This window comes from Cottoperca gobio, chromosome 8 (assembly GCF_900634415.1).
Source record: "Cottoperca gobio chromosome 8, fCotGob3.1, whole genome shotgun sequence".
NCBI classification, from domain to species: domain Eukaryota; kingdom Metazoa; phylum Chordata; class Actinopteri; order Perciformes; family Bovichtidae; genus Cottoperca; species Cottoperca gobio.
Window position 1 is genome coordinate 16,286,170 of NC_041362.1, and position 23,986 is coordinate 16,310,155.

The window sequence follows — 23,986 nt, forward strand, 5'->3', positions numbered from 1 at the left end:
CTGCTCCGTCCAGTTCGAGCTACCACTGCACCTCCTGCTGTTCATGTTCCTGCTGAATGAACCGCGTGTCTGTGTCTTCATCAGAGTCAAACAGCACAAAGACAAAAAGGCAAACCCACATACTATAGTCAACCTACAACGGGTATGCAATTCTCACTGGATAAGTGGTTGAACAAGATTTGCAAATGTAATGGATCCAAAAGGTGGACAAATATCTCTTCAAGTTAGAAAGATTAAAATAAAAGTTACTGCATCAATCAAGTGTCACAAATGAAAAGAAACAAGATATATTCAGCTCTTCATTTAGGCCAAAGGGCTCAACTGTGTTATGAAGTCAATATGACTCTCTGCAGATCAGTGCGTTGATAATGTGTTAGAAAAATATTCTTAACACCACAATGTCAAGATTCAAATCAAACACAAGGGTTTAATCTATATTCTTGCAAGAAGGAGCTTGAGTTTATTCATACAAAGGATGATCAAACTCAAGTCTGCTGTGTTGCTCACCGGAGCAACTCTCCCAGCCTCATTATTTATACCCATTCAAAAGACAGGAAGTCATGAAGAGCTTCCAGATCAGTCTTCCTTTGTTCTACAAGATGGGGGTTTACAGTAAACACAGCTGTACTGATCAACTCAGGTCCCAGACATGCTAATTCAACCGACTGAGGACTGTTCTTTGATTGAGCAGTTCACCTCCTGTCCCCTGCCGTGTTTAACACTCCGTCGTTCCTCCTGTCTCCTGTCTCCTGCTGTGCTTTACAATCAGTATTTCCTGTATTTTCCTATCATAACCCTCCTGTTTATACAAAGTATAACAACACAATTAAAAAATTAAAATACACCATGTAATGAAGGTGATCCCAGTAGCCGTCTGGTCTTAGTCTCCGTTACGTTTGTGTAGCTCACAAACATATACTTGTTGTTCATATTATGCACAAACGCATATATTAATTTGTTTAAGAAAGACACATACCTGTTCTCTCCTGTCTCCAACTCCCAAGGTCCGCGGCTAAAAGAGTCCCTGTGGAAACAACGGGAGGGTTCCACAGAGCCGGATGAAGTGGGGTGGTAAATGTATGCGTAGTACATTTTGTCGCCACATAGTAGTTTTTTTAACATAATAATTATCGTTTATATTAGTGAATTTGTGTTGAATATTTAGAGTTCATGTTTATTATTTCTCGATTTGGCTCTAACTGTTCTGTGTTTCCCACAGAACATTTAACACCCCTGGGTTTGGTACAGCCTAACTGTTCTGACTATAGAAGGCTGCTCTTTGGGAAATTGAGGGAGAGTAGGATGGCCTCAGGCATGAATGCTAGTGATGGGCAAATGAAGCTTTTATGAAGCACTGAAGCTTTTCAGCCAATTGCTTCGGAAATGGGTTCATTACTCGAAGCTTCAGTTACCTCTACTGGCGAAGTGCAAGGCTGCAGCGGATTTGCCTTGAAAAGACAGTGCTGGGGGTAAAATGTGGACTTATTAGGCTTTAAATGATAGTACAGTTTAAGATTGGATAGAGATAAGGGAAATGAAACGCAACAGATGGACACTGGTTGGATTCAAACCCCGGGCTGCTGCGGCAAGACTTTAACTGAGGGAACGCCTGCTCTACGAGCGGCGCCACCGGGGCTGCGCATTTTTATGTGGGATGTACATTATTCTTTCAACAGATTTAGATCTGGTTTCTTTACTTGCATAAATATTGTTTCGCTAGTTGGCTGGCTCCATAATGATCAAATTCAAATACAATACTGTTACGACCCGACTGGGCAAGGGAAAAGGGAGTAACGTTGATGGTAAATAAAGTATATTTATTAATAGAATATGGATAATTGCAAACAATTTCTTTTCAAGAGACAAAATAGAACAAAAGGAGGGCTCTTAATATAAGAGCATAAGGCGTCAAAGCCAACTAACAAAAATAAACCTCAACCTAAACAATTCTAAAACAAAGCTCGGGGTGAAAACTGGATTAACACAAAATACAAACAAAAAGGCATAACAGTACCGGAGCACCTAGCGTGCTTAACAAATAACCCTAAACAGCTTGTTCTACAGGCTGACGATCAAACTGTCTCACCTAAACAACGCGGACAGCTTGCACGGAACACGAAACACAATATGCGACATTCAGGATACTCTATAAGAGCGCGACAGTCTCGGACCAAACTGAAAATGCATATGCGTAGGCTGACAACATCAGCAGCCCCGACTGTCGAGCTGGCTTGGCATTTGTATCCACCGGTCTCTCCAGTGCGCCTCGGATTGGAGAGCCGGAACAGGTGCACCACCAATCACAGCCGGTCTTCATCAAGGAAGGAGGAGGTGTCGCCGCACCCAATCAAGCGGGCGGCGGTCACACATCCAAATCTGCATACTTAAATAGGGACTGTTGGCGGAAAAGATGAAGAACTCTTGAGCTTGAATGTCGAATCAAAACAGAAATCTTCTAGTTAAATTGATATATTTATTAACGTGATAAGTCAAACATAGAAAATACTCTCAGCTGAGGACACCATTCGCATCTCCGTTTCCACAGACTGAACTGCTAAGAAACCCCCAGGTTGCTGTCTGACGGTTCCGCTCAAGTCTGTACAAAGGTTCGTAAAACATATGGCTATATACATGGTGAAGGCGTTGACCTTCTCCTCATTGGTCCCCGTTGGCGCCATCACGCTCCTCCGTCAGCAGAGTCAGGAAGTGATGATTTGTTGACCTGTTCTCTTAAAGGGGAAGTGTCCCTATTGTGTTTGTAATACATACAGTGCAGAAAATGCATAATAGTGCAGAAATACATTCATAGTGCAGAAATACATTCATAGTGCAGAAATACATATTGATTGAGGTAGACAAATACATATGATAGTCTTTCAAGTGTGGATTAATACAATCCGGAGTAATTTACTTCACAGGACACAAGGTGCATGTATCCACAAAGTAATCCCCCGCAGATAACTAAGGCCGTGGCCGTGACAAATACCAACAACTCAACATCAATAACGTATACTACTACGACAACAACCCACAAATTGTGCATTGTTTAGAGCGGTTATAAAGTGTTGAGGCACTCAAATTCAAAACTGTCTCAACCTGTCAGAATCGAGACGAGGCAGTGGCAGCGAATCACCTGATTGCACCGCAAACCAGTTTGGTGATTCATTCAGGAAATGAAGCAGTTATTGCTTCATACGTCATATGTTACGTGATTTGAAGCAAGCTTTGAAGCAGTGGTTCGATGGAATTGTAGTCCAGAGTTTGAAGCACGTATCGAAGCTTCACTATCACACTGCCATCACTAATGAATGCAGTCAATTGTGACCACTGGTTTGTGACACTGTATATATATATATATATATATATATATATATATATATATCTTGTAAATAAATGCCCACGTTTGTGGTTTGCTTGTTCTCCTGCCTCTGCCTCCTTGTTTATGGTCTGGACCGCTCATGGTCAGCCTAACAAGGGGTGTCAGAAGTGGGATTGACCAAGTGAGAAGGAGAGATGAACAAAGGAAAAAAGAACAAACAAATGAGGAGCCAGATGATGGGGTTGCTATGTCTGCAGCTGATAAGGGGGCCACGGCAGGTGACCCGGGGGACAAGTTGGAGGAGCTGACTGAAATGGTGAGATCGCTATTGCTAGCCCAGGCAGCTGGAGAAAGAATCAACTCGTCAGGAGTTGAAATGGCGGGAAATGGAGGGCCAGTTTCGTCAAACCCAGGCCCAAGTCACTGAGATGACGGAGGAGCAGGAGGATGACGAGGAGAAGGTCGATGATGAGGAAATGCCCTTGTACAGGCATAGATCGTCAGCGGGACCCACCTCTACATCGCGACTCTAAGCTGTTGCCACTATCTCCTGCAGACGACATTGAACACTTTCTCACCACCTTTGAAAGAATGGCCCACATCTGCTGTTGGGCTCAAGATGAGTGGGCTGTTAGATTGGTTCCCCTATTGACTGGAAAAGCACGGAGTGTTTATGTACTCATGGACATAATAGATGCAAAGGATTATCACCAGGTAAAACAGGCTATTCTGGCCAAGTATGAAATTACGGCTGACACTTATAGGCAACAATTTCGTGCCCTGAACATCCACCCAGGTGAGACACCCTGTGAGCTGTATGTCCGTCTGAAGGACCTGTTCTGCAAGTGGGTAAGAACGGAGACGGCTACCATCAAAGAAATCTCTGAGAAACTGATTGTAGAACAGTTCCTGCGAATGGTTAATCCAGAGATGGAAATTTGGATTAGGGAGCATGATCCAAAGACTGCTGAGGAGGCTGCTCGTCTTGCTGAGGTTTTCCAGTCAGCCAGGAAGGGCCGCAGAAGCTTTGCCACAAGCCAGAACAGGGGCTCCCAAGGGGGGGTGAGGGAGTATCTTCATGCCCAGGGTAGAAACACAAGCAGCAGGCCGTACACTACTAGTAGACTCACCTATGCCAAAATGCCAGATCAGTCAGGGGTGAGGTGCTATCAGTGCAATGAGTTTGGCCATACTCAGTACACCTGTCCAAGGGAAAGGCCAAGTAGGCCATCGCTCTTGTGTACGGTTCCTAGACCCGCCAGGCTGAACCCAGTATAACAGGGGAAAGCCCGTATAGTGCCGGTACTCATAAATGGTCAGTGTACGGAAGGACTGGTAGACACGGGCAGTTGTCAGACCGTAGTGAGGTCCAGTCTAGTTCTCCGGAATCAGTGGGCCGAAGGCAGGGCTAGAATCAGCTGTGTCCACGGAAATGAAAAACCTTACCCCACTGCCGAGGTCTATTTGACTGTAGGTGGGCAGACTTTTCTTCTCCCAGTGGCACTAGTCCTGAAGCTACTATACCCTGTCATTTTAGGACTTGATATCCCAACCTTATTGGATTTTGTGCAAGACCCACAGCCACATCGTCCCATGTCCTGTCTCCCAACAGTCATGCCCCCTGAACCTCAATGTGTAGGAGGAACTCTCAGGGAGTTAGAACCCCTTAAAGTTGAGTTGGTGGAGGACGGAGTCAAAGCAGTGTAACGTGGTTACAAGGGCTCAGAGTGCGAAGGAGACCCTTGCTGAGTTACCATTTTAAGAGGCGGAGCTGAAGGCAGGTCCAGAGAAGCCACGAATGTGAAGGGACAACTTTTTGGCAGGCCCTAGGGAAATTGTTGAGCTTCCCAAACCCAGTCACCCTCTGGACATTGACATTCCCCCGGATGTAGGGGAGATGCAGCGAAAGGATCCTACGCTTCAGCAGTGGTTTGAGAAGGTGTCTGAGGTTGATGGGGTAAAAAGGACTAATACAGGGTTTTTAGAAGATGCTACTTACCTCCTAAAAAGGCGTATCCTGTATCGACGTCAGGGTGAGATTGAGGCCTTAGTGTTACCACAGACACTCAGAAATGCAGTTATGGAACTAGACCATTCAGTTCCGTTCCCATCTGTACAGCAGGAGGAGATGAAAGCTCTCATGGACCCAGAGCTGTTTCAAGAGAGGCCAGGTTTCACCAATCTTGTCCAGCATCAAATATACCTCAAAGAGGCAGTGCCCAGCTAGAAGAGGAGCTACCGCATTCCTGAGCGGTTAGTGCTGGCCTTGAAGAAAGAGATTGACTGGATATGGGAATCATTGAGGTGTCCAAAAGTGAATGGTGCAGTCCAGTTGTGTTGGTGCCAAAGAAAGACGGCTCCTTAAGATTCTGCATTGACTTCAGGTACCTCAACAGCATCTTGAAATTTGATCCATATCCGATGCCAAGAATTGACGAGTTGCTGGAGAGGGTCGGAAGAGCAAAGTTCATCAGTACTTTGGATCTGAGCAAAGGGTACTGGCAGGTGGCATTAGCACCGGAGGCCCAGCAGCTGACTGCCTTTACCACACCTTATGGATTATTCCAGTTCCGGGTGATGCCGGTCTTCATGGTGCGCCTGCAACATACCAGAGGCTCATGGACCAGGTCTTGTGTGAGGTTTCAGCATTTTCGGCAGCATACTGGACGATGTGGTGATCTTCAGCCAAACGTGGGAAGAGCATATGTCCCACCTGCGACAGGTCCTCCACCACATCCGGGCTGCTGGGCTGACCATCAACCCCCGTAAGTGTGTCTTTGCCAAGAGAGAAGCTGAATACCTGGGATACATCATTGGAGACGGAGTGATCCGGCCGCAACTGAGTAAGGTGAAAGCGATTACCTCTTACCCCATACCAACCACGAAAAAAGGGGTGAAGTCCTTCCTGGGGCTCGTTGGCTGGTATCGCAAATTCATCCCTCAGATGTCAGAACGAGCAGCTGTCTTGACCGACCTCACAAAGGCATCCGCACCAGCAAAAGTCCGCTGGAATGAGGACTGCGACGGAGCCTTCAAGGACTTGAAGCAAGCGATTGGAAGCAAGTCAGTTCTTCAGAGCCCCGATTTTGATCAGCCATTCACCCTTCAGACAGATGTCTCCGGGGTAGGCCTTGGAGCTGTGCTGTTGCAGGAGGCTGAAGGTGAGCTGAAACCTGTTGTGTTCCTCAGTCGGAAGCTGCTAGACAGGGAAACTCGGTACTCTACGATTGAAAAGGAGTGCCTGGCGATGAAGTGGGCCATCAATTCCCTTCCCTGAGATACTACCTGCTGGGGCGGCAGTTCAACCTGGTGATGGATCATCGAGCTCTCCAGTGGCTGCACAAAATGAAAGATGCAAATATGCGTATCGCTGGATGGTACCTTGCAGCCAACAACTTCACTGTTAAGTACCGGCCAGGGAAGTCCAACCTGGTAGCCGATTGTTTGTCCCGGAGTCCCATCTGTTGAGGTACTGTGATTCTAGGGGAGAGGGAAAAGGAAATGTAACGAAGGTGATCCCAGTAGCCGTCTGGTCTTAGTCTCCGTTACGTTTGTGTAGCTCACAACCATATACTTGTTGTTCATATTATGCACAGACGCATGTATTACTTTGTTTAAGGAAGACACATACCTGTTCTCTCCTGTCTCCATTTTACATAATAATTATCGTTTATATTAGTGAATTTATGTTGAATATTTAGAGTTCATGTTTATTATTTCTCGATTTGCCTCTAACTGTTCTGTGTTTCCCACAGAACATTTAACACCCCTGGGTTTGGTACAGCCTAACTGTTGGGAAATTGAGGGAGAGTAGGATGGCCTCAGGCATGAATGCAGTCAATTTATGACACTGAATATATATATATATATATATATATATATTATATATATATATATATGTCACTTCTTTAGGATTTTCAGCTTCGGAATCATATGCAGTTCAGTGTCTTTGATTTCTTCTTTAAATAAGGCCCCCATACAGTCCTGGTATGGGAGTGTATCAGCTTCTTCCTCATTCTTAGATGACGTCGTCTCCTTTTCATATCGTACCCTCCAATCTGTATGGAGAGGGGCTGATACTCGTGTACCCTTTGTTTTGTCATTGCGGATTCAATCAATTTTATCATACGGCTTCTAATTCATGTTTTAAAACAATATCTACATACAGTAAGTATCAATATATCTATTAATGCTGAAGATACCAGTAACATGATAACCTCCATTTTCCGAACCATCTTTCCATAGCATCACCAAAATAATTCTCTATTCCTGAATTCTCTGCTAATTATTTATCTAATGTTGTCAATCGTTGTAAGGCTCTGGTAACTGATCTCTCTGGTGCATTATTTATCTAATATAAATGTGCAACAGGATGAGCCAAACATGGCACCCACACCTCCTTCTCTGCTAGGAGCCTGTCTAAAGCCATTCTGTTCTGCCATGCCATTAAACTGGTAGCGGCTTGTTGTTCAGCTTGCCCCTAAACTGTATCCCTTGTATTAATTAATACATCTCTGTTAAATACAATAAATGTAATAAATCCAATCCACATTCTTGTTGGTAGTTGCCTACCAGAAAAACAATGATTCAAAACCTGCTCCAATTTGACTTTTGCCTTGAACTCATCTGGCACTCCTCTGGGCTGCTCCTATGTCATCTTTGTATGCTGTGGAGCTGAAGCTCCTCCCAGGCGCTGTGCTTCTCTTCAACTGAGTTCAAGCTTGCAAAAGTTTCATCTGTTATGGGTAAAACATAGAAACGCTCGACCAGTGTCACCAATGCACATATTTCTGTCTTGTGCTATGGTTCTGTGAGCTGAATATCTCTTATAGAGATATTTGCTAATTGGACTGGGTGGTTCCGTTACTCTATGCATCATTGTTAACATACATTTAAACTTGGTGCTATTCTCCAAATAGAAATGTCACTGGGCTTTAAATCAAGGAGGGGCCTGGCTGGTGCACACACAAATCAAATCAAATTTATTTGTATAGCCCAATATCACAAATTATACATTTGTCTCAGTGTGCTGTCACGATTCATGATCCTGACGTAAACTTTATCAGTGGCAACCTGCCACATGAGAGACAGACACTCCGGGGATGATACCCCGGATGGTGAGTTAGTAACATACATTTACATAAATGCATACAGATAGAGAGGGAGAAGAAGAGAGGGAGGGGAGGAGAGCGGAAGAGAAGGAAGAAAGTACACAATACAATTCAATATAATATATTTACTGAGCTGCAACTTCCAGTCAGGCCACATATTCTTCTCTATATATCCTGTCTCCATGTTACTCTATTTCCTTTCCCTACTGACTCTGCTTTGAGATTGCAGTTTACTTGTTTTCTACCTTTATCCTAAATGTCCTTATGGACCTGCTCCTAAAAGCTCAGCTGCTAAAACAAACACTCTCTAATCTCTAGGATACGATGAAATGATGGTGAGGAATAATGGATCACAATCATTTGCTTTCTTACATGTCACTCCTCTTACTCCTATGAGCAAATTGTTAAATTTCTATTCAGTAAACCTGATGTATCTTGTACAGTATTGCCCCATCCATCTTTGGATGTTGACCATACTGCCTTACTCCAGCTTCCACTGCAGGGAAACTGAGTGTTTTCCTCTCCTCTGATCTGTTTTGCATATTGTTAGAGAAGGACAGGTTATTACATTACATAAATCAAATTTGTATGTGGCTGTGCAATGTGATATTCTTTGCTTTTGAAGTTCTTCAGGTTCCGTGTTTCCCACCAGATGTGTGGGAACACCATCGCAACATGATCTGATTATATTGGATGATGCAGGGTTCTTTCTTAGTCTCTGGTACAGGGTCATACTCACCCCTCCTGTTGAGACTCTGACCTCCTTCTACAGTCCCCTTTTAACACTTCGGGTCGGTTGATCTCTTCACTGATTTTGAGACAAGCGCCCCTATGGGTACCACCTCCGTGTGTAGTCAGACTTCACCACGAAGAGGTCCAGTTTCTGCTTTTATAGAGGATCAGTGTCTCCCGCAGGAGTGGGTGATATATTTACCCGTTTACAGTGTGTCAGGTGTCTTCAGGATGCTCTCTCTTTAACTCGGACTGCTGTGGGTCAATAGAACTTGAAAATCGTCCATCCCATCTTGATATAAACGTCTTGCTAGTACTAATTTCTTCTCTGGTCAAGTCAAATCAAATCAAATTTATTTATATAGCCCAATATCACAAATTACACTTTGGCTTGTTGAGGAAAAGTTGAAGAAATCGGAGCTTGAATGTCGAATCAATACAGAAAACTTGTAGTTAAATCGATAAATGTATTAATATGATAAGTCAAGCATGGAACATATTCTCAGCTGAGAGACGTTCCTGTTTTCTAGCCTCTCTCTTCCCTGCTCCACAGAAAAACGTCCCGCCTCTCGGTTACATCAGTTTTTATATCATTTCCGGTCTTTGATGTCTGACGTCATCACGTCACATCATACGGGGTATTCGAACGACTCTGCCAGGGGGGCGTGCTCATATTATGCATTCACACTATCCCAATTATCCCTGATATGATAAGACAGTTATGAGTGAGTTGAGCTTTATTTAATATATATAGTACCTAACATTTCTTCACATTATCTATGTAAATACGTGGCTTTGTCAGTTATTACACAAGATAATACATTTATTAGTTAATTATATCACAGTCTCAGTGTGCTTTACAGACTGTACAGGTTTACGACACCCTCTGTCCTTAGACCCTAGAATCGCACAAGGAAAAACTTCCTAAAAGAAACCCCATAATTAAAGGGGAAAAATGGAAGAAACCTCTGGGAAAGCAACTGAGGAGGGATCCCTCTCCCAGGACGGACAGACGTGTAATAGATGTTGTGTGTACAGGATAAACAACATAGTACAAATGATGTTGTGTTGAAAAAGAGAAAGTATGGATGAATCCAGGAAAATGTCAAAAAGGCTTCCCGGTGTCCAGCAGGACCAGGGCAGCAGGCACAGCCACGATTCCTGATCCTGACGTAAACTTTATCAGAGGCAACCTGCCACATGAGAGACACAGAAACTCTGGGGATGATGCCCCGGATGATGAGTTAGTAACATACATTTACATAAATGCATACAGATAAAGAGGGAGAAGAAGAGAGGGAGGGGAGGAGAGAGGAAGAGAAGGAGGAGACCAGGGAGGTGTCCCCCGGCAGTCTAAGCCTATAGCAGCATAACTAGGGGCTGATCTAAGGCAAACCTGAGCCAGCCCTAACTATAAGCTTTATCAAAAAGGAAAGTTTTTAGCCTGCTCTTAAATGTGGAGAGGGTGTCTGCCTCCTGAACACAAACTGGAAGCTGGTTCCACTGGAGAGGAGCTTGATAGCTGAAGGCTCTGGCTCCCATTGTACTCTTAGAGAGTCTAGGAACTACAAGTAACCCTGCAGTCTGGGAGCGCAATGCTCTAGTTGGTTTATAAGGTACTATGAGATCTTTAAGATATGCTGGAGCCTGACCATTAATTGCTTTCTAAGTCAGGAGAAGGATTTTGAGCCAGTGCAGAGCAGCTAATACAGGAGTAATATGATCCCGATAACAATGAGTTGCAATAATCCAGCCTTGAAGTAACAAATGCATGGACTAGTTTTTCTGCATCATTTTGAGACAGGATGTGTCTTATTTTTGCAATGTTACGTAGATGAAAGAAGGCAGTCCTTGAGATTTGTTTATGTGGGAGTTAAAAGACAGATCCTGATCAAAGATGACGCCAAGATTCCTTACAGTGGTGCTGGAGGCCAAATTAATGCCATCCAGAGCTTCTATGTCATTAGAAAATGCATTTCGGAGGCGTTTAGGGCCAAGTATAATAACTTCAGTTTTGTCTGTGTTTAACATCAAAAAGTTGCTCGACATCCAAGTTTTTATGTCCTTAAGGCATGCTTGAAGTTTAGCCAATTGAGTACCCAATCTAATAATTGGGTATCATCCGCATAACAATGAAAGTTTATAAAGTGGTTCCTTATAATATTGCCCAAAGGAAGCATATATAAGGTGAATAGAATCGGTCCAAGTACAGAACCCTGCGGAACTCCAAGACTGACTTTGGCTGTCATGGAGGATTTATCGTTAACAAGTACAAATTGAGATCGCTCAGATAAATAGGACTCGAACCAGCTTAGTGCGGTTCTTTTTATGCCATCACAATGTTCCAGTCTCTGTAGTAGAATGTCATGATCAACAGTGTCGAAAGCAGCACTGAGGTCTAACAAGACAAGAACAGAGACAAGTCCTTTGTCTGATCTTCCCCAGAATATGTCCGCCAATTGTCTACGAAGCCCACATCGTTATCTGGACACCACCATTAGAGCCAGCGACGTAATGATGACATGCGGCTAAACATGTCATCATTCAAAAGATTTGGCAGAGGACCAGAGAAAACTACGGAGTCCGACATTGTTTTGGCAAATGTACACACCGACTCCACATTCATTTTAGTACACTCCGATTGATGCAATCGCGTGTCATTACCGCCGACGTGAATAACAATCTTACTGTATTTACGTTTAGTCTTAGCCAGCACTTTCAAATGTGCTTCTATGTCGCCCGCTCTGGCCCCCGGAATGCACGTGACTGTCGTCGCTGGTGTCTCAAAATGAACGTATCTCAAAATTGAGCTACCGATAAGCAGAGTTGGCTTCTCAGTTGGTGTGTCACTGAGTGGGGAGAACCTGTTAGAAACAGCAAGCGGTTGGTGGTGAACCGTGGGCTTCTGATAACACTTCTTTCGGACAGTCACCCAGTCGCCCGGCTGCTCGGGCCCTGCCGGGGGACAGCTAACAGGAGATACCACTGGTCGGCCCGCACCGGCTACAGGGGGCTTGCTAACAGCTACAGTTGCTAACCGCTGATTAACCATGGTGCGGAGCCGCTCATCTACCCCTCTAAATCTTGCCTCCAACCCTGCGTATAAACTACATTTAATACACGTACCATTATCACTAAAGATGGGAGAGCAATAGCTAAACATGAAACACACCGAGCAGGAGAGAGCATAACAGGAAGAGGAAGATGCCATCATTTACATACAGAAATAGAAAATGCATAGTTATTGCCTGTATAAACTTTGTCAACAAACATTTCTATCTTTGATTCCTCTTAGGGAATGTCGGTCAAGTTTGGTCTTTGTAAAGTCTTCTCGTCCGTATCTGTCACACAGTCATGTGATTCTCCGTCTTCAGCTGTTGGTCTAACTTTGTGTCCTTGCTGAAGCATGTATATCTTCCTTACAATCTTGTGCTGTTTTTGAACAAATCAAAATGTCATCTACATACAATAATATCTGACTATTTCTTGGAAGGTCAAATTTAGCTAAATTAGCTGCTATCTGTCTGTGAAAATATAGTAGGTGCTTTCACAATATCCTTATGGAATTCTTGTGTAACTGTACTTCTTTCCCTCATATTGGAACGCAAACTAAAACTGACTTTTCTTTTCCACTGGAATGGAAAAGAATGTGTTTGCTAAGTCAGTTCATTTCACTAAAAAGAATTTGCTCTCTGGAGCCATGTCTTGTTAAAAATGTGAATGTGTCTGGGACTGTGGATGCTCTTGGTACTACAGCCTTATTTACTGCCTGTAAATCTTGTACCATTCTCCATCCTATAGATGGCTTTCCCTAATGGAAATAATATTGCAAGGTAAGTCAGGGCATTAAATTATTACTCCTGACTCAATTACAGACTATTGGTCTAATTTCCTCAGACACTTCTTATTTAATCGGATACCGTCTCTAATATGGTCTGATGCTAATGTCTTCTTACAATTTTCTCTAAACTTATTCTACCGTTTTATTTTACGCTCCTTATTCTGATTATTCTATGGTATGTATCTGCTCTATTCACTGTTCTACAGGCTCCGTAATCATACAAAAAGTCTACATATCCGTCACCCACACGCACAGTGAACCATGGTTTCTCTTCAAGTAGGAGACATAGTTCTACAATGTTCAGTTATAATAGTTCTGTCTCGTCTTCTATGGGTTCTGTAAGTGTGTGTGTGTGGGTGAAATTATACGACCTGATTCCGGAGATTGGACCGTCATACTTGGAAGTTATTGTTTTCGTAGCTCCTCCCTCGACTACGATCTTCCTGTCCGTCATTTCTCTGACGTCTGGATCTGCACTCTCTTGCCCTGTGTCCTGGTTTGCCACAATTGTAACACACTCCCTCTCTGCCTGATCTGCCCCTTCTACCTGTGCCCATAAAACCTCCCCCTCTACTCTTATCTTGACCTCTTCTGGAGTTCTGGTAATAGGTTTCACTGCTCTCGTCATAAAATGTCTCTGCTGCGGGTGCTGCCCCCTAAAGGATCCCCGCTCTTTTCTTTCTCTTTCTATCTATCTATCTATCTATCTATCTATCTATCTATCTATCTATCTATCTATCTATCTATCTATCTTATCTTATCTTATCTTATGCTTCTCTCAAATACTCCTATATCTTGCTGTGGAGTGTTGCCTATATATATTCTGTGGCATTATGAACTTCTCCTGCTCTAGGGTCTTGATATTCAATACTTCTAAACTTAAACATAAACATTTCTCCTAAATTGATCGTGTGCATGTGACATCACGCTTATTTCCCAGCCAGGTAAGATGTTTACGTTTATGTACATAACATACCTGTCAACATTGGAATTTCAAAATAAGGGAAATGTTTTGCCGGACTCCGCCCATATTTTAACAGCTCTCAGCCACCAATGTAAACGTAAACACATAAGGGAAGTATGTATTACTTGTACAGACATGTTTATAAGATTTATGTATTTTATTTGATGAGTTATTATCATCAATTTATTTGATGATTGATGAGTTGTGTGGCTTTTGTTTTCCCCGACGAGTAGGCTACTTCCTTGCGATGTCAGAGTCGGGAAACATGTCCGCTACACTGCGACTGAAATCAACGCAGAAGCTGAAGGCGACATTATTTTTAGCGCAAAGCATCGACATCTTTCCCTCAGCTTTGGTCACTTGGTCTGCCTCCGAAACAGTTCTTGTCACAAATTAAGTCATTGACAGTGTGTGTTTGTGCCTCTTGGTGGCGAACATCGCTCATTCCACCGTGTGCGATGCTAACATCTGAATGGCACACTTTACAAAAAGCACGAGTTTACCCGACTCTGCTTTTAATAAATAAGGGAAGGTCTCCTCTCATTTGGTACTTACATAAAGTTTTAACTTGTTTGGCAGGTACAACTGCGTCTCCATCTATCTCCCGTTCACTGAGACTCTCATCCGTATGTTCGCGTCTTCTTCTTCTTCTGTGTTATTGTACCTGTTTTCTTCTTCTGTGTGTTTACTGGCGGATAACGTTTTTCAGCTAAAGTTCAACATAATACTGCCACCTGCTCTACCGGAGGCCACTTTACACTTTTTAATACGCCTATTTTTTTTTTTTTAAAGGTTAAAAATACGGGATAATCCCGGGAAAAACGGGAGGGTTGACAGGTATGGTGCAGTCAGTGAGAAGACCCGAGGTGCTACAGCTGATGGACAAACAGCTGGTACCTTTCAGTGCATGCTAACTACTCGACGTTGGACAGTTAAATTAGTCTAAATGCGTGTAGTAGTTCAACTAAATACAACGACCTATGCTGTAAAACAAATACTGTAATATGTTTTTGTAGTGACGGAAGCCAACAGCAAGAAAAGTGCTTGCTAACGTTCATTAGCTGCTAGCTACTGTTGGCTGCTGACAGGTGGAACAGCAGATTGCACTTGTTCAGAAACGTTAACACGTCGTAAACGATTTACCTTTATTACACTTTGCACCAGTTGCGCATACAAAGGTCCCTTAGTATTCATAAAAAGCAAATAAAATCGCTCTCTTTAGTCGCAATTATCTTAATTTCTGGATCAACTGACAGCTCCTCTGTTTACTTTCTTTTGTCACTTCCGGCAACATAGCGGAAGTTGTTGTAGGGAGGGAATAATATAATTTATTATTGTTTTCTGGTGGTCAGATACTCCATACTTCGTGGAAAAAAAAACACATGTATAATGACCATTTTTATTATGTACATTTTGTTATCAGCCAATAAAATTCCCATGTAATGCCTTCCAAGTAGTTACAATCATGAGTTTGTATTGCCCTCAGCTTTGGTCACTTGGTCTGTTCCGGATTGTGACCACCGCGCGTACTCGAGCTGGCACTGCGACTGCGAGGGAGCTTCTCCAATAGTACTGTTATTCTTACAGTAGTTATAAGTCATTTTTGCACAGTTAACAGTATTTGATTCCCTTGCAACCAACAAGAATCCTGGCTCCGACAGACCAGTTAGATGAGTCCTCTCGCTTTAGGAAAGTACTCCTAATATCAATCTGTACAAAAGACACCTGTCTCAACTTGTTACCTGTATAAAGACACCTGTCCACAGAATCAATCAATCAGACTCCAACCTCTCCACCATGGGCAAGACCAAAGAGCTGTCTAAGGACATCAGGGATGAGACTGTAGACCTGCACAAGGCTGGAATGGGCTATAAGACCATCAGCAAGCAGCTGGTGAGAAGGAAACAACTGTTGGTGCAATTAATCGAAACTGGAAGAAACACAAGATGACCATCAATCGCCCTCGGTCTGGTGCTCCACGCAAGATCTTGCCTCGTGGGGTATCGATGATCATGAGAACGGTGAGAGATCAGCCAAGAACTACACGAGAGGAACTTGTCAATGATCTCAAGGCAGCTGGGACCACAGTCACCAAGAAAACTATTGTCAACACACTACGCCGTAATGGATTAAAATCCTGCAGCGCCTGCCAGGTCCCCCTGCTCCAGAAGACACATGTACAGGCCTGTCTGAAGCTTCCAATGAACATCTGAATGATGCAGAGAAGGCTTGGGAGAAGGTGATGTGGTCAGATGAGACCAACATTGAGATCTTTGGCATCAACTCGACACATCTTATTTGGAGGGAGACAAATGCCGACTATAACCCCAAGAACACCATCCTCACCATCAAGATGGAGGTGGAAACATTATGCTTTGGGGATGTTTCTCTGCTAAGGGGACAGGACGACATCACCGCATCGAGGGGAGGATGGACGGGGTCATGTACCGTAAAATCTTGGCCGATAACCTCCTTCCCTCAGCCAGGACACTGGAAATGGGTCATGGATGGGTCTTCCAGTACGACAATGACCCAAAGCATACGACCAAAGAACAAAGGAGTGGCTAAAGAAGAAGCACATTAAGGTGATGGAGTGGCCTCGCCAGTCTCCGGACCTTAATTCCATAGAAAATCTGTGGAGGGAGCTGAAGCTTCGAGTTGCTAAACATCAGCCTCGAAGCCTGAAGGATTTGGAGAGGATCTGTAAATCTCCAAAATCCATAATCTCTCCTGAGATGCAAACCTGTTGACCAACTACAAAAAACGTCTGACCTCTCCACCAAGTACTAAATCATGCTTTGCAAGGGATCAAATAATTATTTCCTTCACTGTACATGCATGTTGCGGTTATCACTTTGGTTAAAGACGAGACTTTGAGACTTGGTTAGTTATTGTAAGAAATATTAATCATTAAGAGATGTAGATCTTTGGTGAATTGGAAATGTTTCTTTATTTAAAAATGTCCTGTGCACAAGAATATAACATTTTAAAATTCAAATGATCTTGTTTTATTTTTATTTGAAGGGTTGTAGCTTAATTCTGGGTTTTGAAAAAATATTTCCCAGAAACATTAACACTAACTTTACCTTCAGTGTAGTCGAGAGAGCATTAAGATAACATATCACATTCAAAGATAGTAACAGCCTACTGAGATGACTTAACCTCAAGTCATCGCAGTAGGCTGCCTTGATATTATCTGTGACAGAACAAATGTACACAGAAGTGAAGTGTGGTGGCACCTCGCATAAAGAAAAGGTTGGAAACTAAAGTGAGACATGTCAACGTAGAACAATAGAGAGACTAAACTCTATATTCCTCCCATGTAAACATGCAGCTAATCAAGGAGCAGATGAATCAGTGAGAAACATTTCATCCATTTAGTCGATGGCTTCATTTATAATGATGCTTCAAAGAATCATATAAGATTCAATATCTCCATTACAAATTCAAAATCAAAAATTGTATTGTGGTTATTGTTTTAAAGAGAATTAAAACGGGAAACCTCAATCAGATAATTATCTAATTTAATCTTGATGTGGGACATTCGATTATAAAGAATAACAAAACTTGCATTACAAACTGAGTATCATTGTGCAACAAGAAAATTATTTTCTTGAGGAATATCAGATTTTTTCTATCACGAAATACTACATTAATTTGAAATGGACTATTTTAACCAGAAACTATAGCAGGAAGCTTTTCTTTCTGTCTTGTGCTTTTCTCTTAAGGCTAACACAAAATCCAAAATAGGAATAAGGTGGCTTTCAAATCTTATTACAGTCAACTACAGAATGAAATAGTTACATCAAAAGATGACTGTGGCAGTGGGGTGTGGTTAGGGCGCCGGCTGCTGGGAAGAGACAGGAGTGTCCCAGCTGGAGGCCAGACAGCTGAACGGAATCAGGTAATCAGTCACATAATAAATGCATGGTGATGGCCTGGTTCTGTTCTCTTGCAGTAGGCTGGGTCCCGCACTGTCAACGGGAAGCTGACGGCGATGTCACCCTGAACATGCCTGATCAAATACTTATTTCAACAACATTAAATGCAAATCATTTAAATTATGTACATTTCTGGATTTTCTTTTTGATATTCGGTCTCTCACTGCTAAAATACACCTACCATTAAAATGATAGACTGTTCAATTCTTTGTAAGTGGGCAAACTTACAAAATCGGCAAGGGATCAAATAATTATTTCCTTCACTGTACATGCATGTTGCGGTTATCAGTTTGGTTAAAGACGAGACTTTGAGACTTGGTTAGTTATTGTAAGACATATTAATCATTAAGAGATGTAGATCTTTGGTGAATTGGAAATGTTTCTTTATTTAAAAATGTCCTGTGCACAAGAATATAACATTTTAAAATTCAAATGATCTTGTTTTATTTTTATTTGAAGGGTTGTAGCTTAATTCTGGGTTTTAAAAAAATGTTTTGTTGCAAAAAGCTAAATATCTTCCTCAGAATCTTTGCTCTGATCACAAATTCTTCATATTCGATCAACGTCATGTTCTGTATTTCATCTTCATTGTACCCTTATTCCTTTTTGCAGCAAAATCTTTATTTCATCACTTTCAAAGCATTTTCACAAAACAACGAATCCTTCAAAATCAATTAAATAATCATGTATTAAGTTTATGGCCACCGTTAATCTAAGGACTCCACACTATTAGCACTGATCACATTTGTTTAAAGGACAGTGCGAAAGTTATTTGCAATAGGGGCTGAATCCTGTTTTTCAATTAATAAAATAATGATATTGTCCACAGCATTATTCATATTTCCGCTGAACCCTCAACCCATGTTGGGAATGTGGAGAGCTGATACTATAAGTAACGTCGCCGTCTGTAAACTGCCACAGTCAACATGTTTCATTTGACTGATCAGAAGAACTGGTATCTTTACATTACATTAACATTAACATGTGATCCAATCAGTAATAACTAATAAGATTCACATGAATTGTGTTTTTCAAAACAGACATTAGCTACCTGTTTGATTGTGATGAGGAAAATAAAGATATAAAGATATGACATGTGACGCACATAAAAGCCTTTTTTTTAATTTACCTATTCCAGGGGTGGCCAACCAGTCAGAGGTTAAGAGCCAAAAATGTTACTATGCTACTGCAAAGAGCCACATCATACACAGTCACAGATGCGCACCCCCTCTCCTCTCTTTTGTACTCAGCCTTTCTCTGTGCTCCCTCACTCTCTTCCTCCCTTCTCTCTCTCAGACAAAATGAAAATCTAAAACTTTACACACACACACACACACACTCAAAGACCCTCCCTCCCAAAGACACACACACACACACACTCACACAGACAGACACACATAGCTCTGCTCAGACAGATTTATTGTAAATGTCACACACCATAATATTGACAGAAATTGAATTAAACCTCTCCGACCAGTATTCAGAGGCCAGTTATTATCAACAATGAACATTGTGTGCACTCTCTCACACAAACTCCTATGCATGTTGCTTCTTTAAATTAGTGGGACTTCTGACATTCCTTGTCTTGAACAATCCTGCTCAAATCTGGCTTTTTCGTGCAGGGTTTCAACCAATGTTGCATATCGGGCTGTTTGCTTTTTCAGGGTGGCACCGGTGGCTTGTCCGCTATGAAAAACTATGAGATCACTGTCTTAATTATCTTTTCTATTCTAGCTTGTGTTGAAGTTGGGTGGAGACGTGTTTAAAGTGGAGCTTCCTGATGGACAGGAAGTCCAGTTTCCCAACCGTGACAACATGGACGTCATCAGCTACATCAAAATTGCAGGGGACTTCAAACTGACTTCCTTCAAGATCTGCTAAGAGACTCAACTGCTGTAACTCATACATGCATGTCACGGTTATCAGTTTGGTTAAAGGTTCAATGTGTAATTGTGTGTAGCACAGACTGCTGTAACTTGTTCCCACTTGAAACCGCACTATTGTTTTTCTAAGGAACTTGAACTGAATTGCAATATCAGTCAAAATAATCGCAATTGAATATTTTTTCCAAATCGTTCAGTCCTAATATGAAGTTGTTATTTATATTATAACATGAGAGGTTAGACTGAACAGAGTTCTTCTCAAAGACTTGTGTTGTACATCACCTCTGGATATCAGAATCGTGAGGCCACAGCTTGATTTGATTTGATTTGATTTGATTTGATTCTAAATAAAAACAACAAAACTCATACTTGTGTGGATATACTGTATATAACAGATAAAGATAACACAGCTTAACACTTTGAATACTCCAGAAACATAAAGCATCCTTCATCAGTCATGTTTGAAATGTTGTTTAGCATGATTCTATTTGAAATGTAGAGATTGCCGTTGCAAACAGAAAACCTGTTGCGTCTAGTCAGGGTGAGATAAAGAGCAACTAAATATTCAGATGTAATGTCTGTCTTTGTGGGGAAGACGCACATGAGACTGAAGAAGAATTTGTTACATTACAACTTATTCTTGAATATGATTCTTTGTTACAAACAGGTACATGTTTATCATCAGAGGCCTAATACTTCTCCAGGCTTTAATCCTCACGTGATTTCATTGCAGTTTAACAACAGTCAATCTTTTATATGCATTTACTTCATTATAACAGCTACAAACACATGAGCATCTCAACACAACACAAACACAACGTGCAATAACTTCATCAGTCCTCTTTTAAAAAACAAACAACATATTTTGTTCTGATTTACCTTCATGGAAACCATTTTAATTTCCAAAAATCCCAACTTTATGGATAACTAATTGACTTAAAATTAATATAAATATATTAAACTTTGTATGACTCACTAGCTTCTCCAGAGTACTATTGTTCTTGTGCACTATTTCGTTTTAAGTGTTAGTTTGAATAAAGCAATCAGATTTCTGTGTACCAGTCTAATCACATTGTAATGACACGTACTGAACACAGGGAATGGGATGGGACTCAAATGCCACGACTCAGAGACTGGGTACGGGAAAACAGTCTTTACTTGTAGCAAAAACAGGTCAGTACACGAAAAGGCAGTCAGCGAGGCAAAAAAAACAGGCAAGGAGTAGGCGAAGGCAGAGTCGGGTCACGGGTCACGGGTCACGCGTCACGGAATCAGGATCAGGCACATGGGACAACCGCTGGAACACTACGACGCGGAGGAACAAAGAGGAACTGGCAATGAGGGGAACAAAACACAGACCATATACACCAGGAAGTGGGCGGGGTAACGAGACACAGGTGGAATCACTGATGACAGATGGGAAACACATGGGCAGGAAGTGGAGACACTGAAACGAGAGGAGAAGTAAGTAACACAAAATAAAACAGGAAGTATACACAACAATAAACATTTAACGGACAACAGGAACCCTTACACACATGTTACCTTAATTATATTTTTTAATGACTATTCATTCAACGTGTACTCTTGTACATTCACTCAAACTTGAGTGTGTGGTATTGCTAAACCTAATGTGTCAGTCTGGGAGGGGGATTACATTTGTAAATTGGAACTGCAGAGCTTTAAATCAAGCAGCAATGTACTACTAACTCAAAATTGAGGACACACATTGTTTAGCTCCAGGTGATCCATTTAAAACTTCATTCATCTTTCCAGGGGTGTTGACAAATAATTAAGAAATCAGTATAAATCTGTTTTCAATCCTAATGTGAGATATTTGCTTGTGCTGTAACCGGTCATCATACCGTGCTTCTGTGGCTTTGGGTAATATTTATGGCCTAATTAGGACAGTACGGCTTTTTTATATAATTTCAGCCCTACATTTTTCTTTTACATTTTTTTCTGGGGGACACTTTCACTGTTGGATTATCCCGGTGTTAGATCGCTCCTCCACCAGAAATTCAGATAATAATAACACAGTAAACTGATCCATCACTGTATGAGTTCATAGAGTGTTTGATTAATTAGCTTCATCCAAAAGAGTTTAATTTAATGGATCAGTATGTAGTATTTAGAGGGATATATTCACAAAAATGGAATATAATATTCATTGCTATATTTTTAGTAGTGTATAATCACCTGCAACTAAGAATCGTTGTGTTTTATTATTTAGAAACACTTATGAATATAAGTTTGTAACAAAGTCTGGTACAACACTACCACTGAGGCCTAATGACACAATTGTTGTTGTTGGTCACTGTCTTCATAATAGGTGTCTATTGCAAAGTCATTAGGGGACGTTATTTGCAAAATTATTTTTGTTAAATATAAATATGCAAATCTGAACATGTTTTGATTACCAGACTGTCACGGTATGGTACAGGAGAAGGAGGCCGGCGGAGAGTCTGGGCTTGAGGTGGACAGAGAGACCGGGATCTCGAGGAACGCAGGGACTGGGGTCTTGAGAGGCGAGGGGAGCGCAGAGACTGGGGTCTCAAGAGGCGACGGGGCACTGGGGTCTCGAGAGGCGACGGGGCCCTGGGGTCTCGAGAGGCGACAGAGAGCACAAGGACTGGGGTCTCGAGAGGCGAGGGGAGCGCAGGGAATGGGGTCTCGAGAGGCGAAGGGAGCGCAGGGATGGGGGTCTCGAGAGGTCAGGGGAACGCAGGGGTCTCGAGAGGCGAGTGGAATGCAGGGGTCTCGAGAGGCTGATGAGGTGCGACAGCAGCAGGAACGGGGGTCTGCGGAGGTCCGGCAGCAGAAACGGGGGTCTGTCGCGGCCCGGCAGCAGGAATGTGAGTCTGGGAGCTGGAATGCCAGCGGATTAAACGGCTGGATCTCCTCCTCAGAAGCCTGGATGTCCTCTGGACACAGAGAGGACCTCCCAGTGCCTGGCGAGTACCCAGGAATGGGTCAAGGGCTGGAGCAGGAAGTGGGGTCTGTCGTGGCCCGACAGCAGGAACAGGGTTCTGTCGCAGCCTGGCAGCAGGATCGGGGGTTTGTCGCGTCCCGGCAGCAGGATTGGGGGGCTGTCGCGGCCCGGCAGCAGGAACGGGGGGCTGTCGCGTCCCGGCATCAGGATCGGGGGGCTGTCGCAGTATGGCCTCAGAAAACGAGATATCTCGCGGCACGGAAGTTGGCTGAGGACAAGGCGGACAAAGTGGAAATTTCAAAAATACTTGAAGCCACTTAGGCAGAAGACTCCTTAGCTCGGGCTTCTCGGCCATTTTCTCTTGAGCCACACTTAAAGCCACCTGTTGAGTCTATAAACAGGGGCTCTTTTCGACTCCCCATGGAGACACATGAGAGCGTTTGCGAGATTATATAGTTCGTCACCTAAAATCGCTGTTGGGTCCACACTCTGGTCGGATCGTTCTGTTATGGTATGGTACAGGAGAGGACCCAATTGTAGGATAACAGACGAGGTTTTAACAAAAAGCAAGCCTTTAATAAAACAAAACTGAATAAAAAATACAAAGTAACAAATAAAACTGAAAACACAAACCGACACGGGGTAGACACGAGGAGGCAGAGGAGGAGGCAACCGCGTAACATGAATGACGATCTGACAAGGCGCACTGGGGGCAGACAGGGATACATACACCAAACGAGGGAACAAGACACAAGAGCAGGTTAAATGGACTCAGGAGAAACAAATTAACAATCAGAAAGGGAGGTAAAACACACGGATGATACTAGTTAAGACTTAAATGTAATTGAATTAGTGCTGTATGTGGCAGGTCTTACACAAGAGACACATCTGGTCTTCTCATAATGCTCATTAATAACAGAAGAGGCTTGAACTCCAAAGACCATTTTCATACTCCATTTATTACACTAAAAGAAAATATTCAGATTTTTCTTTCCACAAAGGCTGATATTTCTGTATATTATGGATATCAACACACTGAAGCAATGACAGGAGTGAAATTAACCAACAAACAAAATAAATTCCAATATAGGCATAAAAAATAAATTAAAATCAATCTTTCATAATGTGTTAACTCCTCACAACTGTTTCCCTTTTTGTGGAAATCAACAAGTCTCAAATTGTCACGTCTGTGCCTGAACTCGCACCTGCCACGCCCCCCTCTGTCTCCACTCACTCACCTGCACTGCATCCACAATCACCGGA

At 42.5% G+C, this 23,986-nt stretch overlaps 2 protein-coding genes across 4 annotated transcripts in view; both read right to left on the reverse strand.

Annotated features, from left to right (window-relative positions):
- LOC115012274 (ESX-1 secretion-associated protein EspI-like) overlaps positions 1 to 23,955 on the reverse strand; it is a 41,040-nt gene extending 17,085 nt beyond the window's left edge. The window contains exons 1-2 of one of the 3 annotated variants that reach the window (XM_029437819.1): positions 22,212 to 23,955; positions 20,426 to 21,096 (exon numbers count right to left, since the gene is read on the reverse strand). In XM_029437819.1, the coding sequence (XP_029293679.1) occupies positions 22,506 to 23,078 (573 nt within the window). In that variant the 5' untranslated portion in view covers positions 23,079 to 23,955 and the 3' untranslated portion in view covers positions 20,426 to 21,096; positions 22,212 to 22,505. Of the gene's footprint in view, positions 1 to 20,425; positions 21,239 to 22,211 lie in introns of those variants that run through there. The other 2 variants (XM_029437818.1, XM_029437820.1) reach the window with 2 other exon arrangements.
- pick1 (protein interacting with prkca 1) overlaps positions 1 to 23,986 on the reverse strand; it is an 88,212-nt gene that overhangs the window by 50,672 nt on the left and 13,554 nt on the right. The window lies entirely within an intron of this gene.